Source organism: Ambystoma mexicanum, chromosome 14, assembly GCF_040938575.1.
Source record: "Ambystoma mexicanum isolate Mex_15411 chromosome 14, UKY_AmexF1_1, whole genome shotgun sequence".
Taxonomy (NCBI): domain Eukaryota; kingdom Metazoa; phylum Chordata; class Amphibia; order Caudata; family Ambystomatidae; genus Ambystoma; species Ambystoma mexicanum.
Genome location: NC_090940.1, coordinates 299317777 through 299335990, shown reverse-complemented (window position 1 = coordinate 299335990; position 18214 = coordinate 299317777). Strand labels below are relative to the sequence as shown.

Genomic DNA, 18214 nt, shown 5'->3' with positions numbered 1-18214 from the left:
GTTACATCTGGCCCTCTGCAATAATAGACTGTCACAGAGAGAGACTTTGGCAGAAGGCTCCGATGTCTATGTTTTTAACTGTTTCCTCGTAGCCAAGAAGTATGTACAAAGCTCAAGTGTGCCGCCTTGCCCCGTGCTGAAAACATGGGGCAGGGGAGCCAACTGCTCTATCATCCTGACATATTTCTTGAACACTTTTCTGTTTGCATACATTATTGTCCCACACCATTTGTATTTAGAAGGATTAGCACTAGGTGTATCAGTATAGCACTTTTATTTTGACAGAGAAACTATAGGACTATGCTATTTTTACTGTGATGGTTGTAGCTTGCTCCCATCTTTAGATTTAGGTTTAGATAGCCGTTTAACCAACCCATTTGAAGTTCAATAAACACCCTTGAACTGTGATCACTTGTGTGTCGGCGCTGTTGATAACATGCCTCCCTTACACTCCTCCCACCTTGCACCCCCTACACCAAAACACATACATACTAAAAAAAAAAAACACACACACACCAACACACATGCACCCACACACTTAACCGTTCTCCTGGCCCTGCCCTTCCTGGTCCTGCATAGCCTGTCAGCCCCTGCACACACTCGTGTGCGGCAGCGGCATGACAGTTTGCTTTAGAAAGACCCCTCTGCTGTCTTTCTAAAGAGACCCTTCAGTGAAAAGATCTTTACAAAAAGATCTTTTCACTGGACACTGGCCCTGCACTGACGGAAAGAACTGAGAGAACTATAAGCAACGTTCTAATGTTTCTCCATTCAGTGGAAATAATCTGGTAATAAGAAGGGAAGATGACCCAAAGGAGGAGAGAAGTGGTTTTCAAGGTTAAAGCCAAAAAGTGACAAGCTGCAGTATTAGAGAGTCAACAGGGAACGGAAGACAAAGCAGACACAGCAGTAACAGTAGAAGCTACTATACAGAACCGAGAAGCAGTAGGAGCAAACCTATGAAGAGACGATGTGCGAGCGGATGCCGTGGACCAGGTGGACGTCCCTGCAGCGCTCCGGGAACAGAGCAGCAGAGGGCAGACAGAGGAACAAATCGGAGAGCAGCTCAACAACCAGCTGCTTAGATCACGTTACTTTACTACACCCGAGCAGGAGGACCAAGTAGAGGTCCGGATGTTACCCGCTTTCTCAACTGTTGCCACAGCCAAGCGGGGAGAGGCAAGGCAGAGAACCAGGAGTCGTGTGCTGACAGCATCAAACAAGATCCAGCCGAGCCGTGTACCAGGTACAAATTTCAACGTATAGGAAATTTGGTTCTGCAAGCGCTGTCGCCACCAAACCAGAGAGCTGCATCCGAGTCCTGAAACATAAAACAGCGCCGTTTTGGGGATTCCTCAAATTACAGGTACCGCAAAAAGCGAAGGGAGCAGGCTTGATCATTAAAGTAAAAACTGGTAATATTGCAGTAGAGGAATAATAAGTTGGGGTCTGTCCAGCAAATTAAATATTGTGGCCGACAAGTAACTGGCAAAATGGGCAGGAGAGTAAACCTACACTGGCTGAAAAAAGCCAAACCTTTAAATAGCTATCATCTGGACACTTATATTTCCAAAGAAAAAGGTATAAAGACCCTATTCTTCCTACCTTAGTTTGACTGTTTTTGTGAAACAACTACATTCTGGCAAATTGGTCAAACTGAAGTCTTAAAGGAAGGACATAAGAGAAAGTGAACCAAACTCCTTGAATGTAAGAAAGTGTAAATTGAACATGTGTATAGGTTTACTAATCACAGAGAATACCACTCATCCTCGTCCCAGTGATTCTCTAAAATAACATTGATAGAATTTGGCAGGAGAGTAAACCAAGTCTGCCAGACACAAGAAAACATTTAAATAATTGTTCGCCATTAGCAAGTCTGAGGAAAGAGCAGGGGATGTGGATTGTCCCCACAGGTATGATCAGATCTGCTTGAAGGGATGAAAGTCACTTCCCAAAGAGTGGGTGGACCAGCAAGTAGGAGAATCTTACTTGTGACTCTTTGGAACTTTGTTTTGGAACCCGACCTGCCCATGAGGCAAACTGCGGGCACTTGGCATTCAGGGGAGATGCAAACAAATCCTGGTCTGTGAACCCGAGTGCTGGAAATGATAAGTTACTCACCATAGTGACTAACGTAGTCCCCTTTTATCCATACTGCATGGGCGTCCGTTCCAAGGGACGGGAGACGGAACCTTTTCGCTAGAAAAAACCTTCTTCCCCTTTGAATTTAGAGGCACGCATGGGTGCGGCCCTGGGAGCATGCACTGCCCTGACTCTGCCCTCCAGCGCCACACCTCAGTCCCCATTGACGCGTCAACAATAGATTTAACATTGCCTAATGACACCAGCATTATTAGGGGGGAGGATGGTGGGACCTATGGTGGAAAGGGGACTAAGGACTAAGAGTATGTTAGTCACTACAGTGAGTAATTTATAATTACGCTTACGTCCAGTCCCCTTTGCTCCATACTGCATGGGCGATTACAACTGAATGTAGCCCCAGGGTGGAGCGGAGACCCTCCTTAAGCAAATAGGTTCCTGAGAACCGCCTGTCCGAAAGCCGCATCCGATCTGGAGCCGGCATACAAACAGTAATGCTTGCAGAAAGCCGAGGGAGTGGCCCAAGTGGCCGCCCTGCTTATGACTTGCCAAGGGACATTGCGCTGGAAAGCAATGGCCATTGCCTTGGCCCTGACTGCGTGGGTATGCATGTTGCCCGGAAGTGGCCTGTGCTGGCCCTCGTACGCTTCTTTGATGGCCGAGACCATCCAGTGGGACATGGAGGCCTTGGAGCCCCGATAGCCTGTTCTAGAGCCTCCAAAATTGACAAACAGAGCGTTCCGATTTGCAGAAGTCCTTGGTCCTGTCCAAGCAGAATTTCAGGGCACGCCTGACATCCAGGCAGTGCAGCACTCTCTGTGCTTCGTCCTTAGGATCAGAAAAGAATGTAGGAAGGACTATTGCTTCGTTCAAGTGAAAATCCGACAGCACCTTGGGCAGAAATGCTGGTTGTGTTTGCAGGACTACCTTGTCCCTGTGAAAGGTAGTATATGGTTTCGAGGTGACCAGCACCTGGATTTCGCTGACTCTACGAGCTGAGGTGAGGCCGACTAGTAAGGCCGTCTTGATGGAGACCATCCTGAGGTCTGCGGATGCCATTGGCTCAAATGATTTGTGCGCAAGGGCGCCCAAGACTATATTAAGGTCCCACATGGGGTGCGGCCTCTTGATGGACGGGTAGAACCTTGCGAGCCCCGTCAAATGCTTCTTGACGATAGGATTGGAGGACCCTGCCCCACTTCTGCACCAGAAGTAATGCTGGGCCCACCGGGAGGTGAATCGGGGGCATCTCTGAGAGGCTGAGCAGCTCCGAGAACCATGGCCCGCCCGGCCACCACAGAGCGATTAGAATGATGTTGAGCTGGCGAGACTCCTTGATCTTGCAAATCACTCTGTGAATCAGCATGGGCGGGAAGGCGCAAGCCTTCATGCCGTTCCACTGAAGCCGAAATGCGTCACCCAGGGAGCCGGGAACCTGTCCCTGCCAGGAGGCGAACTGAGGGCGCTTCTTGTTGTGCCAAGTGGCAAAGAGATCCACCTGGGGATGACCCCACCTGTTGAAGACCACCTGAATAACGAGGTTGTTTAGCTGCCACTCTGCTCCCAACCTGCTGAGCGTGTCCACTTCCAGGTTGGATTCCCCCGGGAGGTGCACTGCCGTGAGGTGAATATTTTCCAGGGCCCACTCCCACATGCTGATTGCCAGTCTGCGAAGAGTAGGGGATCTGGTGCCTCCCTGCTTGTTGACGTAGTACATGCTGGTCGAGTTGTCTGTCTGGATGAGGACAACCTTGCCCCTCAGCAGTGGTAGGAATGCTCCAAGCGCTAGCCAGATGGCGTTCAGCTCTAACCAATTGATGTGGTATTCCTGCTCCTGGCGAGTCCAGGTGCCGTTGACCGAGAGATCTCCAGGGTCGCTCCCCAGCCCTCGATCGAGGAATCTGTGGTGATGGTGGCTTGCGGGGAGGGCGGCCGAAAGGGCTTGCCCATCAGTAGGTTGCAGTCCCTAGACCAACATGTTAGGTTGGATAGAGAAATGGAGGAACGTTGATCATCTCCGTTTGGGAGCCCCGCTCCTGCTTCCTGGAGGCTGCGAAATGCAGCTGAATCCACCTCATCCTCAATCTCATGTGTGGAACGGTTAATAGGACTGCCGCCAAGAGATGCAGGCGATGCTGGTACCACCATGCCGAGGTCACCTCTCTGCCGAGGAAGTGGCCCTCTTGCTGGCCGAGATCTTGGAGCACGTGTCCCAGGTGAGGCCCAATAAGGTCGGAGTCTGAGTGGGATGCAGATACAACTTCTTGAGATTGAGCGAGAAGCCCAGATCATGCAGTGTGTTCATAAGGGTCTGGGAAGAGCGGTGAACCGTTTCCGGCGATGTAGCCCTGACTAGCTCGTCGTCGAGGTATGGTTAGATGTGGAGGCCCTGCGCTCGGAGGAGGGCAGGCACTGTATTCATTAGCCTGGTAAAGACCCTGGGGGCCGAGTTGAGGCCAAAAGGAAGGACCTTGTATTGAAAATGTTAGCCCATGATCCTGAACCGTAGGAAAGAACAATGGGGCTGCCAAATCGGGACGTGTAGGTACGCGTCCTTCAGATCCAGGGAGCACTTCCAGTCTCCCTTGCACAATGTCTCTGCTATAAAAGCTGGTGTAACCATCTTGAATTTTTGTCGGGGTAAGGAGAGGTTGAGGGTGGAAAGGTCCAGCACAACTCTCAGGCCTGCCTGGTTCTTCCTCTGAATGGTGAAAATCCTGAAGTAAAAGCCCAAGCCTTGCTGGGAGGCTGGGATTTCCTCCACTGCCTGGCTCTCTACAAGCAACCGGATCTTCGCCGGAAGAGTTGCTGTCCCAACCTGAGGGAGTGGAGGAGAGGCTTGGATGGGTAGGCGGCACCCCGTGGATACCACGGAGAGGAAAAATATGCTTCAAGGTAGGTTCACGGGAGGGTTGGGGGTCCCAGATGTAGCTAAATACGCGCTTGCATCACAATTATCCCATGCGTACACCTGGACTCAATCCACCAACCAACCACTATGGAGGCAGCTGGAAGAGGCTCTGCCCCCCACCCCCCACCCCCAATCAGGGCTACCCCACCTACCCGCTAGCAGGGCCCAGCCCAACCAGGGCCCACTCACGGCTACAATTGTCACTTAACTGCTGGAAAGCGGCAGCGAGGAAAAGGGGCATTAGAGGTTCGAGAGGTCTGCTCACTCCTATCTGGTATAACCCTGACTTTTCTCCAGGGAATTCCCTGCACAGCTTCTTGCCATGGAAGGATGGTGATCTGGAAAAGCTGTCAGACGACCTAGAAAGGGACTCCCCAATCACATTCGAGGCGTGCACAGAGATGTTTGAGGTGGGGGAGGCGGAACTATTCCACTATGTCCAGCATCAACATTGGGTGTCCCATAAGTCAGTTAGAGAGTGTGGGGCCAGAGGCCTAACTGTATTGGAACTCTCCTTGACCGCAGCAGCACCCAGGGGCAGGATCTCGACTCTCCCATCGCCCCCTAGATAGATCCGACCCGGAGAAAAAAGATAAGTACATGCTTGATTGGGAGAGGGGAGGGACCTAGGCCGGGAAATTGAGGTGGCCGACTGGGGAAAGATCTGGGAACTGCTACACAAGAGCACACAATGTATCGCCAACAGGGAAGGTGATTATAAACTATGTTACAGGTACTAGATCACCCCAGCCCAACTGCATAAATCTAACACTGAAATCTCCCCGAACTGCTGGTCTGGGGGTTCGTCCGAGGGCAATCTATTCCACTTGCTGTGGACCTGTCCCAAGGCGGAGGCTTACTGGAGAGAGGTGACAAACCACATAAAGGCAATTACTGGACTTGCATTCCTGTGGGACCCCGGCATCATACTTTTGGGGGAAACGGGGCGGAGGGGAGTTCCCACTCTCTTGACGGTCTTCCCGGCTCTGCACACACCTCCTACTAGCGGCGAAGGTAGCAATGGCTAGACTTTGGAAGCATGCGGACTGCCCTTCTGTCCCACTGTGGTGGTCTAAATAATGGGAACTACTTCCCGATGACTTGAGCCCCATTTATGGTCTACTCTGACCAATTCCCAGCCCTCACCAAGAGACCTCCATTAACCCGTTGGTTACAAGGCTGACCCATGTGTACGGTTGTGGAAAGGGAGGAGGGTGCACTGTGCGATTCCATTTGCTTTTGTCTTTGGCCAAATTTCTGTACTCTCTATGCTTTACCATACGATGCCAATGTCAGTGTGTTTTTGTTTCTGAATGCTTTAATAAATTGTTAAATTGAAAAGAAAAAAAAAACAAGCGCCCCACTGGTGCTCTCGACTCAGACACACTAGGCAGAGTGAATTCATGTCTACTGCAGCGTAGTGACGCCTCCAAAACAGACCGGCTACATTCCGTTATGTCCCGGCATAAGCAGGAGGAAAAATAAGACTGCAACGCCCAGGATGAGGGGAGAAAACATTTCATGTAGAACAAAGAAAAAACACAGGATAAAATGTCCAGTCTCGTAGGATGGAATGTCCCATAAGTATGGAGCAAAGGGGACGGGACATAGGAATAGCATGTTTTTCTGTCTATTTGTATGACAATCACTAAGGGCATCAGAATTTTTGTTGCAAGTGTAAATTTGAAAAAAAAAAAATGATATGCAAATAATTTCACGAGATCACTTAAATTTCTGGGTCATTTTGAAAACTAGGGAAAAAAACATATGTTAAGTGCCAGTCAATTCCTATAGTGACGATTTAACTGCTTGAAACAGCACTGTAATTAGGGGGTGAGGGTGGAGTGCTGATTGGGAAAATCTCAGATACATGTTCATCACCTATCATAAGTGCATTAAATAATCGATTAGGAAGATTTAATGACCCTTCCTTTCCAAACTCGCCCAAACCAATCTTTCTTTACAGCCATACAATGTAATTCGGACTGCTACAAGAGCTCGGATCCGGGTTTAGCTATATTATGCTGCATGCTCATTGAGAAGGGTAGGAAGACATCAAGAAAGATTTGCAAGTATGCACCCATTACAATCGAAATAAATATTATGGTGTGCCAATTGCAGTGCCAATCCACACTGTCATCTTCAGACCTGAAGAGCTCACTGATCGAGTAGAAATCATTCAAAGGTAGTTATCTTCTATTAGCTTGGGGAGGTGGGTTGCATAGGAAGATTCAGAGCCGAAAGGGAAAATCAGCTTTAAAAAAAGTTTGATTTGTTTTCAGTACTCATTTGCATTAGTATTCAGGTATTGTTAATACAAGGTTTAAAGGATACAGCCCCAAGCGAGTTCCAACATCAAAAATAAACCTGGCTCCTTCTCTACGGTATCTTGCTTCAGTAGCTGGTTCAAGTCCTTCCAACTGTGATGGCGTATGTGCCAAGTCTTTCTTATCCCAGTACCAACATGGCTTTGCGTGATCAGTGTTCCCAGGATGTACAGAAGGGCTGGAATTTTCTTTGTTTTCCTTCATTGATTGAAGTAGGTATTGTCCTTTCCGTCTTGATAAGCGATTAACAAGTTCTCTAAAAACATGAAAAAACATTTATTTTTGTTATTAAACATGTTCGTGCATGTTCAGCTCCAAAGAGCATTTCCTACCAAAACGTTAAGTTTGAAAACATTAAAACGTACCAGGAAGTCATAAAAAACAGTGAAGACAAAACAGCAGTCGGTGTCAAATTCTTAGCATTGCCATGAAATTAGTAGGACCTGCTTGATACCACCAAAAGAAAACAATTCAAAAGGGAGCAAAATAGGGGCTCGTAAAAGAGGGCCATGGATTTGCTACCACACATCATGGCGTGTGAATGTTAGACTCAATTTAAGGTTGTCAGAGGGCTACCAGGTAATAACAGCACAAAGGGCAGGCCATCTTTGAAAGCTTTTTCAATTCAACCCAGATTGCTACATCAGTTCACTAAAGCATCGTTCTCCACAACGTTGGCTTTTATCAATTGACTAGTTTGACCGAGGGCCATGCATTGCTCTAAGGGTTGCGGGACGGAGAGATGCAGAGGGTCAGGTGCACCCACTATATGATTTGGGTGGTTGGCTGGAAGAATTCATTGAACAATACCCCTTGACAATTCGTCAGGGACTTGTCACAAGGGCGGCATAATAAACAAGGCCACTTAAAGACAATTAAGGTTCAAGAGATAATTGCTGAGACAAGCGGAAAGAATACCCACCAAGACCCCCATTTTATATAACAGACTCGAGCATGCAATATCCAAAATCGAGAAGTACATGCCTAAAGCAACTGGCTCACGAATGTGGACTACTGCAAACTTACCAGTTCTGTTTGCACATACATTACTTTTCAACTTCAGCGAGATGCAAAGAAGTGTGAACAGGAACAGTCAACACGCAGACTGGCTCACCGGCAAAATGCAAAGCGACAGAACGCAAAGCGACGAGCAGGAGGAGTAAAAGACCCTAAACCTGGAGAGAAATACATCCCTTTGACTAGAACGACTACAGGTGGTCAGAGAAACAGGAAAACCGGGAACAAACCTAGACATGTGTAAACAAAGCAGGCTGTCACATCAATATAACCTTCCCATGGTGGACCAGTGGGGTGAAAGGAGGTATGAACAAAGCACAGTGGAGGCACCAAATGTTAAGGAGGAAGGAAGCCAGAAGGAGAGAGACTTTGCAGCCAGCAGCAGCGAACTTGAGGCGCAGAAGAAAAAATGCTCACTTCACGAAACCCAGCCAAACTACGAGGAGGACAGCAGCATGCCAGATTGTCCTAGGCAACCAATCAACTTTCAACTGTCATCACCCAATATAAAAAGGAAGAGGAGTGTGTCACTTGTACCACTCATCTGGGACAACAGAGGGGCAGGAGGGAGGCAAAGTTAAGAGTGCTAATAGGAAGGAGGGTGAAGACCACCTCAGGCTGTTGAATAAATGTTCCCCCAGTGTATTGCCAGGCCAGTGACCCAGGCATTCGGAATATTGAACCCTAAAGGCAGGGGCTCGTTAGCCATAGGTTTTATTTTTTATTGAAGTGTTGTATGGTTAAATAAACCATTTAACACTAACATTCAAATAACAATAATAATCAAAACTTAATACATGAAGTTTGATCTAGAGAAGCCATCCAAACAGATGCTGGATTGTTTGCAAACGTAATGAGAAGGAATCCTATCCTGTGTGTCTTCTTGGTCATCACTCGCTTTCTTTACACTAGATGCAAACCCAGTAGCCTACATTTGCATGGTTGCCAAACGCTCTGTATTATCAAACGCTATCAGATCATTTTTCTTTCATTGCAGTATAATGGTCAAGCAAGGACAAAGGGGGGCTAATTGCTCTGCTATCAAAGAAACACAGTGACAGTTGTGCAGTCCCCCATCTCTTCGGTCACGACCTGCCACAGTGGTATGTTATTACACATGGCCAGGGCAAAGAGTGCCACTCTGTCAGGTTGGCCAATGAAGTGATAGATTAGTTGAGGGATAGAGTTGGTTATTTTACGCTTTTATTCTGTTCTACTGAAAGTTGTCCAAAACATGTTCTAAACGGTTACAGCACAAACCAATAAAGCTTTTTAACTATTCAATCTCAAGTTCACATTTCTACGGATTTAGCCAAAGCTTCAATCATTAAGCTTAAAAATCAATCTATTATTAAGGTATTTAATAATTGCCGACCTAGCTTCAGGAAACTAAGAAGTCTTTCATGAGTCATATGGTTAAGTACGCGATGAGTAGCAGATTGCACGGGAGCAGGGAGCTAACTGGGAGGTGAGCGGCATCCCAGCCTCATGTTAGTCGGGGAATGAAGGGGGCGTGGACCTAGGTGTTAAGGAGGAGGCATTCACTGAAGAGAAGGGACTTGAACCTGGTACTGAATGTGGGGTTTGGATGTCTGAAGCAGTAATCTAGCATGCAAGTAGGCAGGAAATGTCCATGCAAGTTTTAAGAGCATAGGTAAGTCGAAGTCCAACCTCATAGGCTTCAAAGTCACAGTGGTAACATTGCATCCAGTTCCAGGTCTGTATGAGAGTAGGGATGGCAGGACCATCACTGAGCGATTCTCAGACCCCAGAAGTTGGAAACAAACAGGTCCCTAAGACCCTTGGTCAGTGCTTAATTTGTGGGGGTGGTTGCCGGTGCCCAACACCGGCACTCTTTTTTGGGCACTGGAACTCATGCGGGGCCAGCGCACGTGCAATTGCTTTATTTGTTCTTCCACTTCTCTTTGCTTCGATTATAAATCATTGGGATTTGTCATTCTGATCACAATCTCTCTCGTGCTTGCAGGTTGCAGGCCATGGCTGGCTGGGCCTGGGAGGGGCCAGCAATAGCAATGAACAACAAACTGTTACAAACAACAGCCAATAAAAACTACCATTCTTTTGTTACTATACAGTATTTGATACATTCTGTATAGTAACACAGAATGTGCAGTTTTCATTGGCTGTTCTTCTGAGCCAGTGAAATTACATGGTGAAGTCGTGTTGTTGCCACAGGAGGCAGCGCAGTGCCACCTTCATTTCACGAGTTACTGTGAAGTGAAAGTATCGAGGCGTGGCGTCGTCGGTCCTGACTTGTGAGAGAGAGTGAGCATGCCCTGCTGCACTGCGTGGTGCAGCCTAGTTGCTTCCTGTGGCCCCCTCTGCCTGCTTTTTCATTTGTGCGGGTGCCAGTGTGCGCACCCACCCCCCCTCACCCTGAGGCCCCGACAGGAGACCAAGTCCCAGCCGGCAAAACAGGTAAGTCACTTGTTGTTGCGTGCGGTGCAGCCTGAGCCCGTCACAGTCAAGTGATCAGGCAAGGAAGGCCCATGTCGGGGCCCGGGCTGCAGCACGGTCCCCTGGTGGTGTCCTGACTGCCCAGGAGTCAGGAACCCACCAGGGGCCCGTCCGCGCCCAGGCTTCTGTCTGTGTTGTCGAACGGGAAATCATATCATGCCTCCTATACTGTATGAATATATGTATATTGGCCTAAACCAAGTCGCTCTGCAAAGAAATCCGCATAGCAAGGTCCTGACCTAAGATCAGTGTTAGCTGCCATTTTAGGTTCATCCGCCATTTTAGATTCTCAATCTAAAGTCACCCTGTGTTCTAAGATGGTGGACAGTGTTGTTTTGCATGTAACATGGTCGTCTTGACCTCTGTGTACAAGTTAATGTGTAAACTGCCCGCAGGCTAAATGTTAGGGTCATGTACTGAGACCTTGTCCTTCGCTGACCTGTGTAAAGAGGATTACCCGTACCAACAAAACTAATCCAAGAACATATATTGTGCACAATACTGTTCAAGCATCTGGTGTGAACACTTGTTTTACTATATTGTATAAAGAGATGTGCAAAGGCTCAGATAGAAATCCAAAGTCACACTGTTGCTATTGTAACTTGTTGGCGAATGTATTAAGGATAATCCATAAATGTATAGATGCATAAATTAGGAACGAACTCGGCACGAACCCTAGATCCAAGATTCAATAACCTGCAAGTGGGTTGGACATCATGTTTGGACTATATAAAAGGTGCGACTATTTTGATGTACAATCCCACTCACTGAACACACCAAACAGAGCTGGTTTTCGCTGTTTCTTACTGAGGGCCTGATAGCTATCTGATATTTTGTCCTTTGAGAACTGTTCAGTTACTTTGAATAAAGATCTGTGTATCTTTATAACCCGTGTTGGTGCATTTCCTTTTGGGGTACTCGACATCAATATCTTCTTTTTGCTTTCACAGATGGCGCCCGAATAGGGACCCTCAAGATTGATGCCAGCTCGTTGAAGGTTGACGCGGCTATCGAACCGGGATTGGATGGTGTAAAAGGGGCCCCTTTCTGAATGAGAAGTGACACCTCAGCAGCGCAGCGTGGCCTGATCCCTGTTCCGTGAGCACGCGGTCCGAGTCGGCATCTTGACGAGGGTCCACATATCGAGGCGGGCAGATTTGCCAAAATCACCAAACACGAGGTAAAATTTGTTAGAAAAACTTTGAAATCCGATCGGACCACCTTAGGCTTGATCAGGTGAGTCATGACCCGATTTTTAAGTATCCTGATAATTTGTTTTGGCGTATTGCACTTGCGAGTACAATTATTGACCTGGTAACACCAGTATTCTGATATGCCTGGGAAATTGTCTGACTGCTTCAGGGCATTATTCCGCAAGGACAGACATTCTTTGGAATTTAGCCACCCGGCGCCACAGGAGGGGTCGCCGGCTTGTATTATGTACTGTAAGCATGGCATTGGTAGTATAGTGTTTAATGATATTTGGCACAGGCAAACTAGACATGCTTCCGAACTTCAGTGGCCAATCAATGGTAGTTTTGAAATTGCTCGTATTGAATACTTAGAATCTATATTATTAAAGAAAAAGGCTAGACCTGAAGCATTCGATGTATTACAAAATGGGAAGAAAGAAGCTTTACAGCAGCTCAAGAGTAGAGAAAAACATGCACGCCGTCATAAGACAAACGCCGAAAAAGCGTTGTTGTATGACCAAGATAAACAGTCTGAGTCAGCTAGGAATATGGATAGGGCTTTCTCACTCGGTATTCAGAAAATCTATCCCTCTAAAGACTTTCATGTTTCTGACAAACTTATTGATAAATTGTTAAATGAATGAAGGCCTGGTTCCACTGCGCCACCTCCGTATGTTCCTCTTCCTGCTGTTGTTCCTCCTCCTGCTCCTACTCTTGCTCCCCCTGCACCTCCTGTTGTCCGTCTTCCTCCAGTTGTCGGTCCTCCTTTTGTCGCCGCTCCTCCACCTGCTCCTCCACCTTTACCTGTTGTTGCAGTGATAGTACCTCCATTAGACTTGCCTACTCTCCCTCTTCCAAGTGGTTCTACACTGCTTGAAGTAGATCAGGAAGTGGTGTTGAGGGTTGTCACTCGTAATACTGTACCTCCAGAGAAGAAACGCGAGTTAAACGCGTGGGCTAAGCATTGTATGGAAAAGGGTGATCGAGCTGATGTTTTTGCCACACTTTCCAATATGGACAATTTTCCTGAGAAAAATGTTTTTATTGAGGAGTTAGGGATTCATTTATGTGTAATGTGGGATAGGTTAAATGATACATATCTCCCGCAAGGGTTGAGGGATTTGAATACTTTAGCGTTTTCTAGAGACACTGCGGAGAAAGTACAAGAGCATGTTGAGAGGGTTTTTGTGTATAGAAGGGAGTTGGAAAGGTTACAGAATGAAGATAGAGATAGTTTGGCTACTATGTTCACACAAAAACAGTTTCTTCCTTGTCGAAAATTGATAACTGAGGAAACGCGAGTTTCTACGGAAGATGCAATTAGATGGATTTCAGATATGTCGATATCTCCCACAGAAGTATATGACACGTATAGTCAGTATACACCAGAAATGCAGAGGAAAGTGATACAGGTAATGATAGAATACCTACAGGATGAGTGTGTAAAAAGAAAGATTAGTTGTCCCGCAGAGTTATTGAGTATTTACAAGAGAGCTTTTTCGATTGACACTTCTTCAGCTGCCCTAGCGCTCGATTTGGCTCTGTTGCTCAGTAAGCGTTCGGAGTTGCCAACTTCTCCGTTGCCTATGAGAGAGGTTCCTCCGACATTTGTCCCAAAAGTTGAGATTCCTGCTAACCCTGCAACAGGTGCAGCTGCTCATGATATTCCTGCACACTATGTGTCACAGTTTGTTCACGTCCCGTTCCCGAGACAGGAAGTGAACACCATTAAACAATCCGTTCCCGATATTAGGAAAAATCCGACGGGGTTCTACAAAGAAATCGAATCTGTGTTACAATCATCGGTATTCACTCTAAATGATATTGATCTGTTATTTCCTGTACTCCTGCCCGTAGATTTATGGAAACAGGTTAGGACTATAGACGATATACCAGGGCTAGGAGATACATGGGCTAATATAATTAGACTCGATGGAGAAAGGCCAGCTGGCGAGAGACCGCCTCAGGTGATATTAACTTTACTTGACAGAATAGTTGTGAAATAGAAAACTATAATTCCCGAAAAGAGAATTATTTGGGACAAGCTTACTGCCTGTGTACAAGGAAAATCTGAGGGTGCTACCGAGTTCTATAATCGGTTCGAACAGGTATTCTTGGATTTCAGTGGACAAGACTTAGGCACAGAGTCTGGGAAGAGACTATTTGTAGACAGACTTGTGCGTGGATTGCTGCCTGACATCCAGTCGCAAATTACGTCCTCTGAGAGCACTTGGCAAGCAAAGTCTCAATCAGAAGTACTGCATATGGCTCAGTACTATGAGAATCGTGTCAATAATGAAAAAGAAAGTCGAAAAGAGGAAAGGTGATTTGAAGACAAAAGTATTATTACAACAAATTGTTAGAGGACCTAGAGGGGGCAATTCACAGTTCAGAGCTCAGTTTGTCCTACAGGGGAATGCTCTCTTGGGTCCTGCAAACATTAACCAGTGTGCTTATTGTAGACAAGAGGGTCATTGGCGTGCACAATGCCCGATCCTCCAACAGAGGTCAAATAACACATTTGGGAATATGGGTAGATGACCCAGAGGTCACCCGGGTGCCAGGGGCCATGGTAGAGGTCAGTTTTCACAAGATTTACAGCAACCTTTTTCACAGAAAAATCAGGCACCAAGTGTGGATAATAGAAACATTTTTGTCCATCCCTCTGCCGCCTTCCTCTCTGAAGAACTTCCTTTCAAGGATATTCTGTTTCGCTAGGATCGCCCAAAGCAGAGTTTGGAACCAAAGCCTATTCCCGCTAATCAGAAAGGTCCCTACATTGAAATTTTAGTGGGAAATAAAACATCTATTCTTGATAGATACAGGGGCACAAAAGTGTTCCATTGATTATTCTAGGGTTCCAAACATTCCACTGTCTGGGCAAACCAATGTTTCTGTAGGGTTTTCTGGCACACCAGTTTGTCCGGTTTCTTCGCCGGTACCTATTTCTTTGGGTCCGTTTACGGACCATTGTCCATTTCTTTTGACTTCGAATTGTGGAGAGAATTTGCTGGGGTCGAATCTGTTGAAGGAATTAAATGTGGTAATTCATTGTTCTTCTGATGGAGTGCGTTTGACGATTTCACCACAACAACTTTCTGTCTCTCAATTCTTGACTAGACCTTTGCCACCGGAATTTACTGAGGTTCCGGAGTGTTTATGGGCTATTGATGATAATGATGTTGGTGTTTTACAAATTGAACCTGTTAAGATTGTCTTGAAACATCTAGTAAAGCTGCCACGTATTCCACAGTATAAGATTTCCGTCGACGGTGAGCAAGCTTTGAAATGCATTGTCTCCAATTTTGTGCATCGAGGGGTAATTGAGGAAATTGCAGGTCGTTTGAGCAATAGTCCGATTTTGCCTGTGTACAAAAAAGGTGATAATGCAATTCCTTTTCATTTCATAATTGATCTACGTGCCATCAATAAGATCGTTGCTCCACAATTTCCAATTGTGCCTGATGTGACTACAATATTAACTGTGATCCCGGCTTCAGCTACTTAAGTGTTGTGGATCTAAAGAACGCTTCCTTTAACATTCATATACATAAGGACAGTAGCTACCCGTTCGTGTTCACCTTAGGGGGACGCTCGTTCACCTTCACCCGTGCACTGCAAGGCTACATGGAAAGTCCAAGCATCTAGAGTAGGGCCCTGAAAGAACAACTTGATACCCTTGAGGTGCCCTCTACTTGTACACTGCTTCAATATGTTGATGACTTGCTTTTAGCTGCTGACTCGGAGAGCGCTTGTAAGGAGGGCACTGTGTTGTTGCTTATTCACTTGGCTAAACTTGGACATAAAGCTTCACTTAAGAAATTTCAATATTGTTGCCAGGAGGTCGCCTCCTGTCAAAAGGAGGGAAGAAGGTTGACACCTGAATGGATAAAACTCATTTCTAGCAGGTCCGTCCCAAATACACAGAAAGAAGTTAGAGCCCTGATATGAATGGCTTCTTACTGTAGGCAGTGGATCCCGAACTTCCCGTTAACGATTAAGCCGATGTTGGCTTTGACGAAGAAGGGCATTTCTTCGCCATTGCTGTGGAACATGGAGCACCAGCGTGCATTTGATTTGCTCAAGACTGCATTGTGCTCGGCACCGGTTTTGGGCACACCAAATTATGAAAAGGCCTTTGTGTTGTATGTGCATGAATGTGATGGATGTGCCTTGGCTGTATTAAGGCAGGAACATGGAGGGAAGAATAGGCCGTGCGGCTACTTTTCTTCCGGCCTTGTTCCTGTAGCATGCGCTTTGCCAAGATGTTTGCTAGCTGTCGCTGCTGCTGCGTCTGTAAAACAGAGTGAGGGAATGGTCCTAGGCCATCCTTTAACACTAATGGTACCTCACTCTGTAGATGTTCTACTGAACAGAACTCAAACGCAACACCTCACTTCTGCACGGTTTGCACCACACATACAAATTAAGAGGTGTTGTGTTCTTAATCCGGCTCAACTTTTACCTTTCTCGAAAGGTACTATTGCAATGACGAAGAGTCACACGATTGTCTCTATACTACCGAACAAGAGACAAAGTGTAGAATTGATCTAAGAGATATTCCCTTGAACAGTCCACAAGGGGAGCTGTTTTGCGATGGCTCCTGCTTCAAACTTTCGGATGGTACATGCACAGCTGCTTATGCAATCACTACATTGAGCACGGTCGTGGAAACCAGGAGAATCTCGCATAACTCAGCGCAGGCCGCAGAGATTATAGCATTAACCCGAGCTTGTGAACTTTCCAAAGGGCTTACCGTGAATATATACACTGGCAGTCAGTATGCCTTTGGGGTGGTTCACAACTTTGGGAGACTTTGGTCAGAAAGAGGGTTCTTGACTTCACATGGTACAAAGATCCAGCATGGCTCCCTGATAGTACGGCTACTCTCAGCACTTGCACTCCCTATTCAGTTAGCTATTGTAAAATGCGCAGCACATCAGAAAATTGTAGATGATGTAGGAAAAGGGAACGCTTTTGCTGATCAGATAGCCAAACAGACTGCTACCGATCTCTCTTCCGGCATGTATACTTCGAGAGAAGCCACAAATGCCTGTACTATGGATGAGGCCATTGATTCCGTAAGGGATATCCAAGCCAATGCCACATTAAAAGAGTCCAAGAAATGGGCTGAGGGCTTGGGGAAACTTGATGATGATGGCTGTTGGGTGGACAGAGTTGAAGGGAAATGGCTACTTCCCGACGCGTACATTACAATAATGGTTGTTATGGCTCATGGTCCCACACATATATGTGCTCGCAAGATCCCAAAGATGTTGGAAAAAGTATGGGTGAGTGATAAAATCTCTAAGATAGCTGAACGCTTTGTTCAGGACTGCATGATCGGTTTACAGCATAATGTGGGAAAGGGAACATCAACTCCTAGGGGAAGTTTTGGTCCACCTTCTGTCCCCTTTGAGGCTATAGACTTTGATTTTATTGAAATGGAACGATGTAATAACTTGAAGTACGTGTTAGTTATCATCTGTGCTTCCAGCAAATGGGTTGAGACTTTTCCTGTTAAAGACGCTACGGCCATGACTACTTCAAAAACTATGTTAAAAGAGTATTTCCCAAGGTTCGGGCTACTAAGAGTCATCTGGTCGGATAATGGTCCACATTTTATCGCTGCTATAATTCTGCAGATATGCGCGGCATTACAGATCAATAAAAGGTTCCATTCGGCCAGACACGCTCAGAGTGCTGGATTAGTGGAAAGACACAACAGCATCATAAAAAACAAGCTCGCTAAGAAGTGTGCCAGCATCAAAATAAAATGGCCGGACGCGTTACCAATCGTGTTGTTGTCAATGTGTACAACCCCTCAAACTAAGACTGGGCTCTCTCCCTTTGAGGTGGTGATGGGGAGGCCTGCTAATATTTGGAACATTCCAAAAAGTTGTTCCTTGAGAAATGTTACAAATGAACTTCTTTCAGATTACTGTAGCCAGTTGACTAAAAACTTGTATTTGATTTATCACCAGGTGCGAGAGGTTTTACCTGTACGATATGAGGGCCCCGGCACATATCACAGCATATGACCTGGGGAAATGGGTCGTAGTAAAAGCCTTTCAACAATCGTCTTGCCTTGCACCTCATTGGCGGGGCCCTTCCCAGGTCCTACTGGTCACACAGACGGCGGTGCGAGTGGCAGGCCGGAAAAACTGGATCCATGCGACACATACCAA

At 46.5% G+C, this 18214-nt stretch overlaps 1 protein-coding gene across 2 annotated transcripts in view; it reads right to left on the bottom strand.

The window, feature by feature from the left end:
* The window catches only part of CCNK (cyclin K), an 879634-nt gene that overhangs the window by 771298 nt on the left and 90122 nt on the right, over positions 1–18214 (bottom strand). For both annotated transcript variants that reach the window (XM_069637425.1, XM_069637424.1), the window contains exon 2: positions 7346–7594. In XM_069637425.1, the coding sequence (XP_069493526.1) occupies positions 7346–7542 (197 nt within the window). In that variant the 5' untranslated portion in view covers positions 7543–7594. The remainder of the gene's footprint in view (positions 1–7345; positions 7595–18214) is intronic.